Source organism: Saccoglossus kowalevskii, chromosome 8 (assembly GCF_978046115.1).
Source record: "Saccoglossus kowalevskii chromosome 8, keSacKowa6.1, whole genome shotgun sequence".
NCBI classification, from domain to species: domain Eukaryota; kingdom Metazoa; phylum Hemichordata; class Enteropneusta; family Harrimaniidae; genus Saccoglossus; species Saccoglossus kowalevskii.
In genome coordinates this window covers 4,664,538-4,680,924 of record NC_140648.1, presented here as the reverse complement: position 1 = coordinate 4,680,924, position 16,387 = coordinate 4,664,538, and the positions used below count along the sequence as shown (strand labels likewise).

General features: G+C 35.5%; 1 protein-coding gene across 1 annotated transcript in view; it reads right to left on the bottom strand.

Moving 5' to 3' along the window:
- Nucleotides 1–1,378: 1,378 nt before the first annotated feature.
- Nucleotides 1,379–16,387, bottom strand: part of LOC102809371 (transient receptor potential cation channel subfamily M member-like 2) — a 44,317-nt gene continuing 29,308 nt past the window's right edge. The window contains exons 12-27 of the mRNA XM_085502056.1: nucleotides 13,680–13,836; nucleotides 13,106–13,238; nucleotides 12,695–12,755; nucleotides 10,738–10,838; nucleotides 9,474–9,608; nucleotides 9,010–9,081; nucleotides 8,715–8,808; nucleotides 8,403–8,507; nucleotides 7,685–7,784; nucleotides 6,401–6,680; nucleotides 4,690–4,827; nucleotides 4,136–4,390; nucleotides 3,834–4,011; nucleotides 3,502–3,631; nucleotides 3,170–3,363; nucleotides 1,379–2,492 (exon numbers count right to left, since the gene is read on the bottom strand). Of these exons, the coding sequence (XP_085358182.1) occupies nucleotides 2,410–2,492; nucleotides 3,170–3,363; nucleotides 3,502–3,631; nucleotides 3,834–4,011; nucleotides 4,136–4,390; nucleotides 4,690–4,827; nucleotides 6,401–6,680; nucleotides 7,685–7,784; nucleotides 8,403–8,507; nucleotides 8,715–8,808; nucleotides 9,010–9,081; nucleotides 9,474–9,608; nucleotides 10,738–10,838; nucleotides 12,695–12,755; nucleotides 13,106–13,238; nucleotides 13,680–13,836 (2,216 nt within the window). The 3' untranslated portion in view covers nucleotides 1,379–2,409. The remainder of the gene's footprint in view (nucleotides 2,493–3,169; nucleotides 3,364–3,501; nucleotides 3,632–3,833; nucleotides 4,012–4,135; nucleotides 4,391–4,689; nucleotides 4,828–6,400; nucleotides 6,681–7,684; nucleotides 7,785–8,402; nucleotides 8,508–8,714; nucleotides 8,809–9,009; nucleotides 9,082–9,473; nucleotides 9,609–10,737; nucleotides 10,839–12,694; nucleotides 12,756–13,105; nucleotides 13,239–13,679; nucleotides 13,837–16,387) is intronic.

Sequence of the window (16,387 nt, the reverse complement as noted above, 5' to 3'; positions counted from 1 at the left end):
TTAGTTTTATTGCAACAATTAATAATTCAAAACTGAATCAAGGTAGGTTGATTAATAAAAATCACTGGAAATAGGCAAATAATTTTCTAATTGAAAAATACTAACACAGATAGCGAAATAATCCAATCTGTTACATCGAACCGTTCAATGTGACGGTACACTATGATTGATACTTTCCTCTGGGATGAATTTTAAATTTTTACCGAGTCTATAATTTTACATGGTAATACTTTCTTCTATTTACCAAATTGAGGATTTTGGGTCCCGGCATTATGAATGTATTCACGATGGTTGAGAACGTTGTAAAATAACCTGAATTACAATAAAGGGGAAAATAAACGAATCGTTAAAAAAAAACATGCGAATACTATCACAATATAGCTTAATTTAACCAAATGTATATAAAACATGTACAGATCCTCCACGGACGGGTTTTATTTTTGATAATAATATTCAGCGGGTACAGACAACACCCTGAAATCAGGGTTGAGCTGGCACTAAAGGTATTATCCTAGGTCCTATGTAACCGCTTTTACTGACGTAATGCTTTTAATAAAACACAACCGTTAAGTGAGAACAGAACAAAATTAAATTTGTCCAAGTCAGACAGACTTACTGCCGATAAAACTGCATTCATTGTTTCCAAATTAACAAATTACAGGGAGTTTACAACAACTATTTATCTCTTTTAAAATATTATCTACATCTCATAACTTTTACAATGATGACGCCGTACTCAGCTAATATATTCATCCCTCAAAATGAATAGATTTCAACACTCACAATTGCTACGTTTTAGCGCTCGCTATTCATACATATTGCAATAATTTGGCGACTGAGTTTGTCGTCAATCATTATCACTAGCGGTGACTATCTAACAATAACATCACCGCCTTCGCATTATGTATATTTTCTGTAGTGCTAATTCAGCACGAGATCGAGTAGAATTTTTACATTTTCTGGGTCGCGTTTTCGAAATCATGGTCTATTTTATTACAATCTACCGTGTTTACAAATTTTGACGGGGTAACATTGAGGTAAATAACAATAACAAAATAACACAACGACGCCCCTCGCATTTTGTACATTAAATTGAACAAATCTGACAGAGGATCACCCAAGATATCTACATCCAGAGTATTGAAGCAATTGAGATGGTAGTTTTGAACAAATCTGACAGAGATCACCCAAGATATCTACATCCCGAGTATTGAAGCAATTGAGATGGTAGTTTTGAAGAAGTCGAAAGTAGCGTTTTTGTTGTCAAAAATGATATTTGCTAAAAATAAAGAATTGAAAAAAATTCCACAAAAAAGTAATAAAATCTGACATACGTCTACCCAAGGTATCTACATCCCAAGTATTAAAACAATTGAGCTTGTAGTTTCAAGAAGTCGAAAGTAGCTTTTTTTATTCAAAAATGACATAAATACTCGGTAAAAATATAGAATTGAACAATTCTGACATAAGTCTATTCAGGATACTGACAGTATCAAAGCAATTTATGTGGCACTTATCAAGAAAAAAATGAACATTTTAGAGATCCACCCAAGGTATCTACATACCTTGTATCAAACAATTCAACTGTTTTTGCCAAGAAGAAAATACCATTTTTACAAAAGAATTACAAAAATATTCATTAAAAAATGACAATGACACGGTCAACCCAATGTATGTGCACTGTAGACCAAATTCCATCATACTAGAAGTCATTTAAGCAATAGTTTTTGGTAGCTAATTTGCATGATTTTGCAAACTAATTCTACTTGTCTTCATGAGGCAGAGTCTACTCTGTTTCATTTGACTAGATAAGGCAGGTTGAACCCATTCTACTTGTCTTCATAAGGTAGGGTAGTCTGTTCTATTCTATTTGTCTTCACAAGTTAGAGTAGTCTGTTCTACTTGACTTCACAAGTTAGGGTAGTCTGTTCTATTTGTCTCCATGACGTAGGGTAGTCTGATCTAACTACTTGTCGTCATAAGGTGTGGTAGTCTGATCTACTTGCTTCATAAGGTAGGGTAGTCTGTTCTATTTGTCTCCATGACGTAGGGTAGTCTGATCTAACTACTTGTCGTCATAAGGTGTGGTAGTCTGATCTACTTGTCTTCATAAGGTAGGGTAATCTGTTCTATTTGTCTTCATAACGTAGGGTAGTCTGATCTAACTACTTGTCTTCATAAGGTGTGGTAGTCTGCTCGACTTGTCTTTGTAATTTATGGTAGTCTGTTCTACTTGTCTTCATAAGGTTGGTTAGTCAGATCTACTTGTCTCCATAAGGTAGGGTAGTCTGATCTACTTGTCTTCATAAGGTAGGGTAGTCTGATCTACTTGTCTTCATATGGTAGGGCTGTCTGAACTATCCTAGAATGATGAGAACCAGAGAATATATCTTGCCAGTAGCGACTGTCCTACGAGGTAACCTCAGTTTTTACTTGTCTCCAGCACTGGTTTACACCACGATGCTCAAAACTTTCCAATTCATAGTCCGACTCTGTAAGCAATTAACACTAGTATCAACATCTCATGTGATATTTATCTGTGTGAAAATCAATTTTGCAATCATTTGGCCATGATAATGTTATTCACTACAGTGTTGGGTACATAATTAATAGTGTGTATTGCATTATCCCGTGAAATTGCAAACCATTATACACATTTAAACGAAACATGTATGTAATTTAACGGATTCGATTAAGTAATCTCAATAAAGCCAATCCTATATCCCTACATGTAGCTATATTTAGTATTTATTTATTAATATAAAATGATTTATATAAAAATTATTCTATGAGCATTTTCAGCCATTTTATTGATATACACTCCTTTTTTATTATCACATGTGTAGGTTGTGTAGTTGTTTTTATTATAATGCAAAATTCAATTGTGGTAGTAATATCTATATATTTATCTATTACTTTAATCACATCAGAATTATTAAAATAACAGGACTTACAAACTGGTCATTCAATAATTTGAGTAAACTAAAGTTTGTGTGCATAATGAAAAAAAAGTGATTTAAAATGCACAATTTCTAATAGGAAAATTAAGTGTAAAAATAATGAATACATAGTAATAGACACATGTGTTAAATCAGTATGTGTATAATTGTATTAGACCTAATTTACATAATAATAAATAATGAGGTATATGAAGAAAGAAAAATCCCACCTGATTTAGGTACAGATGTATAACGTTTCTGTTTATAGCATTTACTTGAAACACACTTGTACATAAGATATGGCCAATAAAACAGACAACCAAATGGAAAGAATGGTACTTTGTTCTTGTATTCCATAATTAGTCCATATCGATAAAAAGCCCACACTACTTCTGAACGTGCCTGGATATCCTCAATGTAAAAACTAAAAGAGTTCAGAACTCAATGAGAAAATACAGTCATGAATATATCTGAATTGTCTTTACGTGTATTTATAAATCAATACACTGCCCTGGAGTTGATGATACAGCCATTATTATGAACGATATTACTACATACAAACCTGAAAACAGCAATCAACAGGTTGAGAAGTAGGACGTTAGTGATGAGTACATAAATTCCAGTTAATATAGGAATTAACACTTGGATAATACATCCTTCATTGGTTAAACTTTCACATGCAATGTCATCACCTGTGACACAGATACGTAGGAGTACATTAGTTATATTTGCATATGATACATTTAGTCTAGTTGAAAGCTTCAGGTTTTGAATATATATAGAACATACAATGCGTTTTCAAATATTCACGTACAATGGACGGCTATTGTTGCTATTTTGGGCTGTGTCATGTAAACATGTTGATGCTTTATTTGATTAAATTAAATACTATACCTTCATATTCGTCAGTCAATAAATCTCCAAGAATTTGGAAAAAGGGCTTGTATAGCAAATGGGGCAGTGTTTCCATTTTGGAGTGTGGATTGTTCGGGTGAAGTAGTGCTTCCATCATGGCACCATAACCAAAAATAAACACGAGTAATATTACCAGAAATATGAAGAGTTCCATCACCTACAATTGAATTCAATTGGGACTATTGAAATGTCAAATGTATGTCCATTTTGCACGTATTATCTCACATGTGTGTGAATGTAAGTTGTAGAGTAACTTTGTAGAAACCAACCAAGGTACTTACCATTCCTCTGATCATGACGAGCTTCGGGCCAAGTTTGTCATTGGCAAAGCCCATAGGTAGTAAATTCAAGTAAGATGCGCATAAGGTGAAACTATAGAGCACTCGTACGAACACAAAATAATTGTCAGGTACAACGATTCGTGCAAGTACAGATATCCAAAATAAAGCTAACATTGTCACTTTGATCACGTTCCACTGCCTGAAACAGAAACTAATCAGTTTTCGTCGTAATCCAACTCTGTCAATATAGGAAATCTGTAAATTTGAGGAAATGATAAAATTATATATTTATTTGGCCATTGCTGACAAATGTGTAAATACGGCAGTTTGTATTTACATTGCACGTATGGTATTGAATTAGGAGGTGAATTTCATTACAAGCATCACAGCAAACATACTTAAAATTAAAACTAGTCTGCTTGGTGTGAACTAAAGTACAAACATGCTCGCACAGTGTCACGGTAAATTGCGAGGGATTAACACGTTCTCACTTCAAATATATGAATTATACAATTCTACTCAGTAATAATTTCAAATGGCAAAAAGACACCTACCAGTCGGATTTCCTCGATAGTGATACAAAACATCCATACAAGTACAATTATTTCCGAGATGCAAGGGATGCCCACTAAGGGAAGAAGGTCTCTCAACACAAAGGTTGTTAAAACGATAAGCATGTTTATCATCATCATCTTAGCAGAAAAGAAAGAAATAAGACTGTGATCATTTATTGATATAACATTTACATTATGTTATATGCACACTACTAGTACTATTTGATAGTAGTAGTATTCTACTGTAGAATATCATATAATTAGTAAGCAGATTATCAACACGCGGTAGATTATCAACTCCGGCAGAGCTGTATATGAATCACAGTTTTTATATACTTATTTAGCTCACATTTTGTTTTTGTGTGGTATTTTGTGCATTCACTTTGTGATTAACTAAAAGTAAAAAAACATTCGCATCATTAAATATGCATTTTGAAAAGTTTGGGGTTTGCGAAGTACAAGCAACCAATATATGATATACACCCACAAATCTCACACTAGATGTCCTTATTATTTATGGTATGATCTGTTTTTTATTATGATTATTACATTTTGTTTGTTGTTGTTTAAAGACTAAATACTTTTGATACGTTTTCAGTTTCACAATATTATTCTTTTGAACATTTTTGTCACACCATATATAAACTAACGCAACAAAGTATCTAACGAATAGTGTGATTAAAACAGTTGTGTTCCTGTAAATAGGATTTGAAATAGAAAAGACGTTGATGCGCATAAGCTAGCGAACATCAGACGTACGGAACGATCCATCCAGGTCGACTGTCCTACAGTTATAAACAATTTGGACAAGTACATTATCACATATGAACAATTCTGAAACAATCAGTATGTAGCACATGTTTGTGAATTTCATTGATGGAAAGAAAGTCAACAAAGCGTAGCGTTCACCACCCCAAATGCATCTAAGATCTAAAGTGTGTGTATATGAACGAACAAACGAAGTTCAACACCGTCCAAATCCAGACATTGTAGAGTATTGCTTGACACAATTTTATTTAGATTGAATCTGTTTCCATGTCCCTTGAAATTAAGACACACAACTACAGCCATTTCATATCTTCGACCACAATCCATACAGGCAGTAATCATGCTTTGTCATAACAACTGTGGCAGAAAACGACTACAATTTGAAGGGCGTGGAATATGATTCTCTGGTGATTCCCTGAGTAGTTTGGTTCTAACTCTATGTTGGCTCACTTCCACAGATTAGCTGTAAAACATAGCGATACTTTAGACTGTTATTTTACTTCCAAGCTTCCGACCAGCAAATTCAGGTTGAATTGTAGGATTGAAAGTCACAGCATAGAAGCAGAATCTCTATATTTCTCAGATATGTTCGTTAAGTGATTATGACTTTATCAAAATTGTTGTATAAATAGGACAGATTTGAACTTGAAAGCACAGACCGCAACCGCGTCTTCCGCGCTTTGAGTTATAGTTACAGTCCCAACTTAGTTTATCACTATTTAGTTGATACTTTGATTGTGAATGTTTGCTGCTTTACTGCATTTTATTTTTTCGAATGCGAAGCTAGCAATCACAGTGTAATTATGTGTCAGGTCACAGCATCTTAACTGTGCTTAGCGTAGGGGCATACATGACCATGATTCTGTCTGAGATATATATGTAAATAACGAGTCTTTGCATATTCGCCTTATTGCAGATATGGAATATACTTTTAAAAACTCACCAGATTGAAGAAGAACTGAAATTTGGGCGACAAAAAGTGGACACTGCCCTCAACAACTCCATTCTTTCCAGAATCTTGGTTCCATATCCGAGTCAGTTTGGTCTGGCAACAACTCATCGATATGAATTTCATGGCATGACATGCCCATGCTAGCGTCAGGCATGTGAATTTGTGGTTTTTGTTGAGATTGCAGATTGGTTTATGTAGCAACTTGTGGGATTTCTCCGTATCCTTTTGGTAGCACACTTGAATGGCATTGCTAGCTAAATTCTCAAATTCTCTATAAAATAAAGTTGGAAATCAATATTAATATTTGTATTTATTGTTATTAATTATAGAAATTATATTTTTTTCTGTAACTACGTTTTGGGTTGGGATTGGGTGTTATTGAACCATGTATTTTCAACCTTATTAAATAAATGTGCAAATGCAGTGTCTTATACATAACGCCTGAATCACTATTAGTTCGATGTATCTTTAGAAAAACATAATCGTTCTTTTCATTGTGTGCTTGTGGCCTATTCTAGAAAAAAACTTATTTTGTGAGATGAATGTGGTATGTCTTGTTGTGTATGTGATAATTGACCATAAATTTACTTGCAACATCGATCATCGTTCTGGGGGAATGTGATACAACTCAGGCACAGGGCTCTATCCAGAAAGAGTCATCATCAAGGGGAAGCTTTTTAAGTAGTCATGAATAATTCTTGATAGGAATTAATGTTCCTTGTAGAACCTGACATAATCATTGTTGTGAACCAGTTACGAACATTCCATCTGACCACACCACATTGTTTCTGCCATGGTCTCGTCCAAGTAAACTTCCAGCATTCTCGATGGCAACAACGTCGATTGTTCTTTTCATCCGCGACAAGTGAATGAACGATGCTGTGTCAATGTATTTTAATCAACAGTGGTACCAGGTATTGTCTAGACATATCCGATTCCAGTTAGATATCGCGTACGATGCCACTTACGACCAACAAATTATTCATATCACCAAAAGTGTCTCTATTTTATATATAGTAAAAGTGCTCGAGAAAATAACTAGCTACATTTGTAAACAGTGGCATTGATCCTGAATAGTTTGATGAAATTTAACCGATTCCATGCAAAAAATATTAACCAAACAATAATGGTATTGACTGTTTGCAAATAGGCGTGGTACGGGTAACTGGAATTGTTTTTTGTTCAATGACTGTTGTGGGATTGGTAATATTTAACCTGCAAACACAATGTGGTGGCATTCTTCGAGGTATGTAAATAGTTATAAAAGGTACATACATTCCCTGTTCTTCCAAATCTTCACCAAGATGCCTTTCTTCATATTTTGAAGCAAACTTACTCAAGCTTCGTAAAATTCTTGAGCCCAATAGGGCAAGAGCTGTAATAGTGGATGATGACGGAGATTGTCATTGGAATGTGAAAGGGTAGACACGTAAAGTTGGATTAGGATTCTTGTTGTGTCCTATTAAATATGTTACGCCAAATGTCAATGACTATTAATAAGGTTTAACAGTTAATCAGATAAATTTATAAAAATAATAATTTAAATTATACGGCAATTTGAATATTTGTGGTATCCCATGACTAGTTTATAATTGACAGTGGTGGAAATTATTAAATAAATGAAACGCAAATGTTCTAATGCATAATATATGTGTTACCACGAAAGGAAAACAATTAACAAATGATAATAACTGCAGTAAATGTAATTATGACACGAATGTCTATGCGGCCTGTATTTGATACTGTTATTGCAAGTGCGGAATGTTTTTAACGAGCGACTGGTATGTGGCCGATAGGTGTTGAGCTATTGTAACTAGTAGAGAACATTTTTGATTTGACATGACACGGAAACACGACTCGGCGTATATAATAAAAAATCGATGGAAAGAGGGTAAATATGTATTGTTTTTATTGCAAGGTTGGTGAATTCAAGAAAACGTGTCACCATACAATAACTTCACCACCCAAAGAAGCTTATTATTATACCACTTACCAATGTGATCTGGAGCAATGTTCCATAGTAACTTAGCCATTTCGTACCTTCCGCACAATAGAGCCCACACATAGAGGTCTTTCACTGATGGTGTGTATTCGGACACTGGAAATTCAAAACGATTTATAATTTAGTCCACCGTGTAGTGTAATATTATAATAGGTATGACACTAAACTTTAGTATCCTCCCCACCCCTCCCCTCCCCTCCAAACCTGTATCCCTCTTTCTCTATCACCGTCTACCCCGCTATTCTTTCTTCTGTTCCCCCTCTACCCCTAAATGGAGTTGCTTATTTACTCGAATTCACTTACAATCGATATAGTTTGGGTGGAATACTCCTCTTGTTAGACGTGCAGCAAAGTCTGCTACTTTACACAACAGAAGGTCGTCATTCCCTGATTTATTCTATAGGAAGAAACATAAACGTATCAATTTGTGCTTGTTGTCGGTGATCAAAACTGCAAATACCTAGAACATAATTACATCCTGAGTCCACTGTACTATGGTTGGTGTCCTTAGTTGACACGGCATTGAATATACTATCTCTCACTTATTCGGACACTTATTCACCTTGTAATAGTTATCTACCGTTTACATGCAACTAACCAAATTTAGTTTACGTTTAACAAGTCGTAACAGTGAAGTGTCATCTTCAATCAATTCATTGTAGAACAACACCTGAAAAAGATAATGTAGAATTAATTAACTATTCCATGATGCAAATACAGATATAAAGGCAACGAGTAACAATATTGGGAGATAACAAAATAACAATCATAAATTAATAATCAAATTAGATTAACGTTCAGAATAAATCACAGCTTTGAGTCTTTTCGAGCTGCGTTTATTTATATATTTTGTTAAACTAGCTAATTTGGTTTATTCATCGAAAAATTCCATTATGGTACCAATTGAACACACGTGCAATATTATTAGCGGAAGATCATGCTGTACATATGCACACAATACTTCGACAGATGGAAAATGATTTGTTAGTGTGCCAAACATTTTCTAGCTATTCGTATATGATATTATCATAAATATAGTCCACTATGTATAAAAAAACTTACACTTCTATAAAGATGTCCTAATGTAGTCTTGTCGCAGAATGGTTGCAGTGGCATACCATTCTCAAGACAAATCTCCAGGAACGACGCTTTGCCCAAAACCAACGCTGACATCATAATTGTCTTATATGATATACACTGTAACGGAATAGTGATATATTCAAATGAATTATATTGGATGTGTTCATAATTTATTACGCCGACTCTAACTGCTCATCAGATTCTAGGCGCAGCTAAATTCGATAGTTTTATCATATGTTAACGGTAGTTATTGATGAATGATCTTAAATATGAAGGGTAAATATTAATCGTCAAACATATATATTAATCAAGTTTTATTTATTAGTTTTCCATTACTTCAGATTGTATTTTCTATAATACTTCCTCTATAAATATTGCTAATAAAGATGTCAAGGACCAATGCTACAAAAAATGTCATAGTCAGTGACGACCAGTTATCATTGACTATAGGTGTCAATTTTAAACAACAAAAGACATTGCGGCCATAATAGCTCCGCTGACTTTTCAGAGTATCTTACTCAAAACAAAGCCGAACAAGGTTTGCACATGGAACATATATATCGAGTAGCAAAGCAATTTAGCTGGTAGTTTTCCAAGAGATTGTTTTTTTAAAAATAACAACAATAATTTAACTGTAACAATTAAGAATTGCCCACAGTGGTAAAAAGAAAGAAATACGCTTGATCCACAATATGAAAACAAGCGAACTCACCGTGAAATAACGCCTAAATAGACTTTTATATAAAGCTTTCATTGGCCATATTGAATCGAATGATTTTATGATATTATAATTACGTTCTAAACGTGAGCAAACAATTTTAAGTGAAGAGAAACTGGTTTGGAACCATGAAAAAAGGCCTCTAGTCGCCCATGTTTGATTCAAAATTGCGTGCACTTTAACACAATATGAATGGCCATCATATCAACTTTGATTTAAATTAACTTTTTTTGATTATATTATCAATTACCTTGACTACCAAATGTAAGTCATGGTGTATTGTTTTTGTGTGAGCTTTGAATGAGATCAGCCAATAAGTTTACTGACGGACGGAAGGAAAGACTTTTGTAGATTTTTGTAATCCGTTAAATAAATATACATATATATTTCTCATTTACTTATTCACTCTCATTCACTGTAAGCCCATATTAAATGGAATATAGAAACGATGCATCAAGTGCGAGTAGAGGAACGGTTTAGAAATACAACATGAAACATGAAAAATGAAATAAATATAAATTATCTTACTTGCTTAGTGATATTATTTTCCAGCATATACTCCGCATCTTCTGTGTTGATATCCCACAGGGTCATGAGAAGGAGAGTAGCGTGATCTGAACTACAGGACGCTATTACAAAACAGAATATCTACTTTGAATATTAAATTTAACGAGTATGATGCATTCCTACAATCTATTTTACCCATCGTATACATGTTAGATGTAACCCAACGATTATCTGATTTACCAAACATACGCAACACCTTTTCGTCAGATTCTCATTATATTTACCATTACGATACACTTTACCCATTATAGGTGTTATTGGATTTGTCTCTCTACGATCTATGGATGGGTATGTTATTTCCACTATACAATATATCTTCCCACTAACTAACTTACGCATCATATACATTGTAGACATCTTCCCACTAACTAACTTACGCATCATATACAATGTAGACACCTTGCCACCACCTGCTTTTACAATCATCAACACACCTGTAATACATCCATCACTCTAATTTACTTTTTTCAAAATGCCCGTTATTTCCAGTTTACCGATCGTACCTTCCCTCCATCTACTTTACACCTTACATACGCCTTTCACCGTCTATGATACGCATTTCACCGTCTATGATACGCATTTCACCGTCGATGATACGCATTTCACCGTCTATGATACGCCTTTCACCGTCTATGATACGCCTTTCACCGTCTATGATACGCCTTTCATCGTCTATGATACGCATTTCACCGTCTATGATACGCCTTTCACCGTCTATGATACGCCTTTCACCGTCTATGATACGCCTTTCACCGTCTATGATACGCATTTCACCGTCTATGATACGCCTTTCACCGTCTATGATACGCATTATATACTGTATAACTTCACCTCTTGTATATAGTATATCTTCAGATCAATTTTTCCAATTACATCCAGTCATCTACTTTACACATCATATTCTCTATATATCCTCTTATCATTCAGTTTACCCATCATTTACAGCACAAATACTTACTCGCAGGATTAATTTAATAAGTATGCTGTGTTCAAATTAGGTCTGATGTATTATGTAGCATCAAAATTACTTGTTTTAAAAGCCAGCTACTGCGAGGCTCATACGCTGGCGGAATATTTTCATATTTTGGCGGAACAGCCACTATGTAGTGTTTGGTACTGATCCCTACTATTATGTAGCCTTATCGTTCCTGGGTTTGAGAATATGCGAATTGATTTCTGATCTCTGTTCACTGTTCACTGCATGGTCAAAATGATCGATAATAATAATAGTGTGAACATTGAAACCAAGTTTAAATTTGTTCGATTTGTATTCAAGTCCTTGTCATGAAATATTAAACACAAAGAAATGAAATGTTGTGAATACGGGTTACATATTAGATGCAGTTGTGTTGTGACGACAACAACAATCGGTTACAGTCAGCTTTAATTCAATCTTGAACTACGTCACGTAATTATGTTCGTACATAGATGAATAATGAAACGCTCGGTGAGAAGAACGACTTGTATGTAAATAGCATTGTATACCTGATAATGAATTCAGTCCACAAGAGTGAACACAGCATGGTCTGAATGTTCTAATAGAGGTAATGTTCGAGTCTTGCCGCGCGAAAAAAATATCTCTTTCGATATTTAGAACAAAATCTGCACTCATACTTTTATCATCAGAATAAAACGAGAGCTGTAGGAGACACAAGTCGGTTATGCCAAAACCATCGGCAATTCCAGTTAGCCCTACCAGAACCACCCGTAATTGCCGATGGTGCTCGAAAATAAACCCTGCAGTAAACAATGGTGTGGTTTAAATACGCGTATCAGCCTGATATGTGAATCCTGAATGGCAGAAATGTGTATGCATTTGCATGTAAACGGCTGACAGTCGGATATTTTGAATTATATTGATAACTGCTCTATGTGGTCAGAAAGAAATAACATTATACGCATCAGTAATACATCTCACCTTTAATAAGTCCATTTTTAAGTATCTTCTGTTTGTGATGATCGATTCCGCAAGTTATTATCTGAATAAATGAACAAATAATACATATTCAGAAAAAATAAAGAGTCATGAAACTTAAATACATTAATGTTTCAAAATAAATCTAGGATTGGGTGGATAATTCATAACAGATATTCTGGAAATATTATATTCTGAGCTGTATCATATATGATGGCAAATCTGGAACATTGTTTACGCAAACATTCAGATATTGGCTCAGAGTAAAACATTCTGTATGTGTAAAGCATTAAAGCTTGTCATGTTATATAATGATACAGCAAGATTCTATTCCAAACATTAACGCATTCGAAACACGTTCGTTAACAAAGCTATTTTTTTTATTTTCATAAATGTATGTATATGTCTACGTGCCTTGTGGTTCTCATCTTTAGAGTCATTCAATGTTAAAATATCTTTCAGCAGTTGAACACACATATCAACGTCTGTGTTGTCGTCACAGAAGGTACTCTTGACCATACCTTTAATTTGGTTTTCTGTCACTGATCTGAAAATAATTCAAAGTATGTGGCACTTTTAACATAGACGTAGATGTTTCATTACTATACGCTATAATTCGAAATTCATGTAATAAATTCACGCCATACTACACTAATTGAAGTAACCCAACATAAATCATACATGGGACATGTTCTAGACTGAAATTAAATATAGCTATTTCTAAAGGCATTGAACTACGACTTATCGTGAGCTGAAAACAAAGTGTATGTGACACGTATATTATGAAATTCTCTAATCCGGATTTGTAGTTGCCATTTTAGTACCTGCAATCACTGCACATGCGTATTAGTGGTTCTAATTTGTTATCTAACGAATATTGTTATATGTCGTGCAACTGAAGCTTTGTTATTTTATGATAATTCATAATCCGATCAATACTGTTTCGCTTCAGCCCACAAAAGATAAAAATGCAGAAAACACAACATACTTTTGCGTTGCTATAAATGCAAGTATTTCGGCTGTCTTTCCCCCATCGCCATATGTTGCTAGGAGACGGATCCCTTTTCTGAACGCATTGTAAGCAGCTATTAATTCACTTTCTCCACCTTGGAGAAAGAACCACGTCACAGCTACTGGCCGACATTCTAAAAAGAAACAAGTTGTTTGCAAATTATGAGTTTTTAAAATGATTTAACAATTTTAAAATTGACTTTTTAAATGTTGCTATCCTTACGTATCACTTAGTACTGATAAGGAATGTACCATTATAAATTATGGGCAGCACAGAACAGGAGAGTAACAATTCTGTATGTACAGCTAATAGACTGTTGCGTTGTGACGTCATATGTTTACATTCATGCAGACCACCATATGACATTCGTCAAATGTCGCTCACCGCTGATCACTTGCTCACTAGCTGTTGTGACAACGTTGCCAATAATTTGTTTTATTAACAGAAATATATGCATGTAGAATTAAACAGCAGGAACAGGAGGAAAAAGGTAGTTATTTTGATCCGTAGCGAACGACCCGGACAATGACCGATTTTTGCTAACCAGTCACTGCGCACGCGCAAACGTAAACAAGTGCGATAAGCAATACAGGATTGGTGGGTCACAAGGCGCGAGACAGTGATGTCAAAACTGCGCTTGTATGTAATCCTATAGGCGGCTCAAACACGGCTGTGTTCACAGTCGTGACTGTCGAATTGATGGTAATTTCGCTATCTGTCTTACTAAATATTCTGACATTTCCAGTGTCATTGTGCATGTGTAGTGTAGAAACAACTACAGGACAGAGTTGTTGTGATGGCGTAGCCCAAAATAACTCACTGATGCCCCGTGGTGCCAGCTACTCATACATATATGCTTCAATCTAATTTGAAGTACTTGGCCAGCTAAACAAAAAATTCCCCCATCAACAAATCATTCCCTTATTTCCACCATCCGTTGACACTGAACAGTGGCGAAACATAGCCAGTAACATTATCGATTTTCTCTCAATGCAAGAAATCACCTGCTGCAGTCGCAGATTGGTTATTTTCGATATCAAACTGTGTATAAATCATCTTCTGTAGTCGATAATTGGCTACTTGCGACATCAAACTGTATATAAATCACCTGCTACAGTCGCTGATTGGTTACTTGCGATATCAAACTGTGTATACATCACCTGCTGCAGTCGCTGATTGGCTACTTGCGATATCAAACTGTGTATAAATCACCTGCTACAGTCGCTGATTGGCTACTTGCGATAGCTAACTGTATATAAATCACCTGCTGCAGTAGCTGATCGGCTACTCGCGATATAAAACTGCGTATAAATCACCTGCTACAGTCGCTGATTGGCTACTTGCGATATCAAACTGTATATAAATCACCTGCTGCAGTCGCTGATCGGCTACCCACGATATAAAACTGCGTATAAATCACCTGCTGCAGTCGCTGATTGGCTACTTGTGATATCAAACTGTGTATAAATCAGCTGCTGCAGGCGCTGATTGGCTACTTGCGATATCAAACTGTGTATAAATCACCTGCTACAGTCGCTGATTGGCTACTTGCGATATCAAACTGTGTATAAATCACCAGCTGCAGGCGCTGATTGGCTACTTGCGATATCAAACTGTGTATAAATCACCTGCTATAGTCGCTGATTGCCTACTTGCGATATCAAACTGTGAATTTGATCAAACTGTGTAATTTGAAGTACTTGGCCAGCTAAACAAAAAATTCCCCCATCAACAAATCATTCCCTTATTTCCACCATCCGTTGACACTGAACAGTGGCGAAACATAGCCAGTAACATTATCGATTTTCTCTCAATGCAAGAAATCACCTGCTGCAGTCGCGGATTGGTTATTTGCGATATCAAACTGTGTATAAATCATCTTCTGTAGTCGATAATTGGCTACTTGCGACACCAAACTGTATATAAATCACCTGCTACAGTCGCTGATTGGCTACTTGCGATATCAAACTGTGTATAAATCACCTGCTGCAGTCGCTGATTGGCTACTTGCGATATCAAACTGTGTATAAATCACCTGCTGCAGTCGCTGATTGGCTACTTGCGATATCAAACTGTGTATACATCACCTGCTGCAGTCGCTGATTGGCTACTCGCGATATAAAGCTGTGTATAAATCACCTGCTGCAGTCGCGGATTGGTTACTTGCAATATCAAACTGTGTATAAATCATCTACTGCAGTTGATGATTGGCTACTTGCGATATCAAACTGTGTATAAATCACCTGCTACAGTCATTGATTGGCTACTTGCGATATCAAACTGTGTATAAATCATCTGCTACAGTCGCTGATTGGTTACTTGCGATATCAAACTGTGTATAAATCACCTGCTACAGTCGCTGATTGGCTACTTGCGATATCAAACTGTATATAAATCACCTGCTGCAGTCGCTGATCGGCTACTCGCGATATAAAACTGCGTATAAATCACCTGCTACAGTCGCTGATTGGCTACTTGCGATATCAAACTGTATATAAATCACCTGCTGCAGTCGCTGATCGGCTACCCGCGATATAAAACTGCGTATAAATCACCTGCTGCAGTCGCTGATTGGCTACTTGCGAAATCAAACTGTGTATAAATCACCTGCTGCAGGTGCTGATTGGCTACTTACGATATCAAACTGTGTATAAATCACCTGCTGCAGGCGCTGATTGGCTACT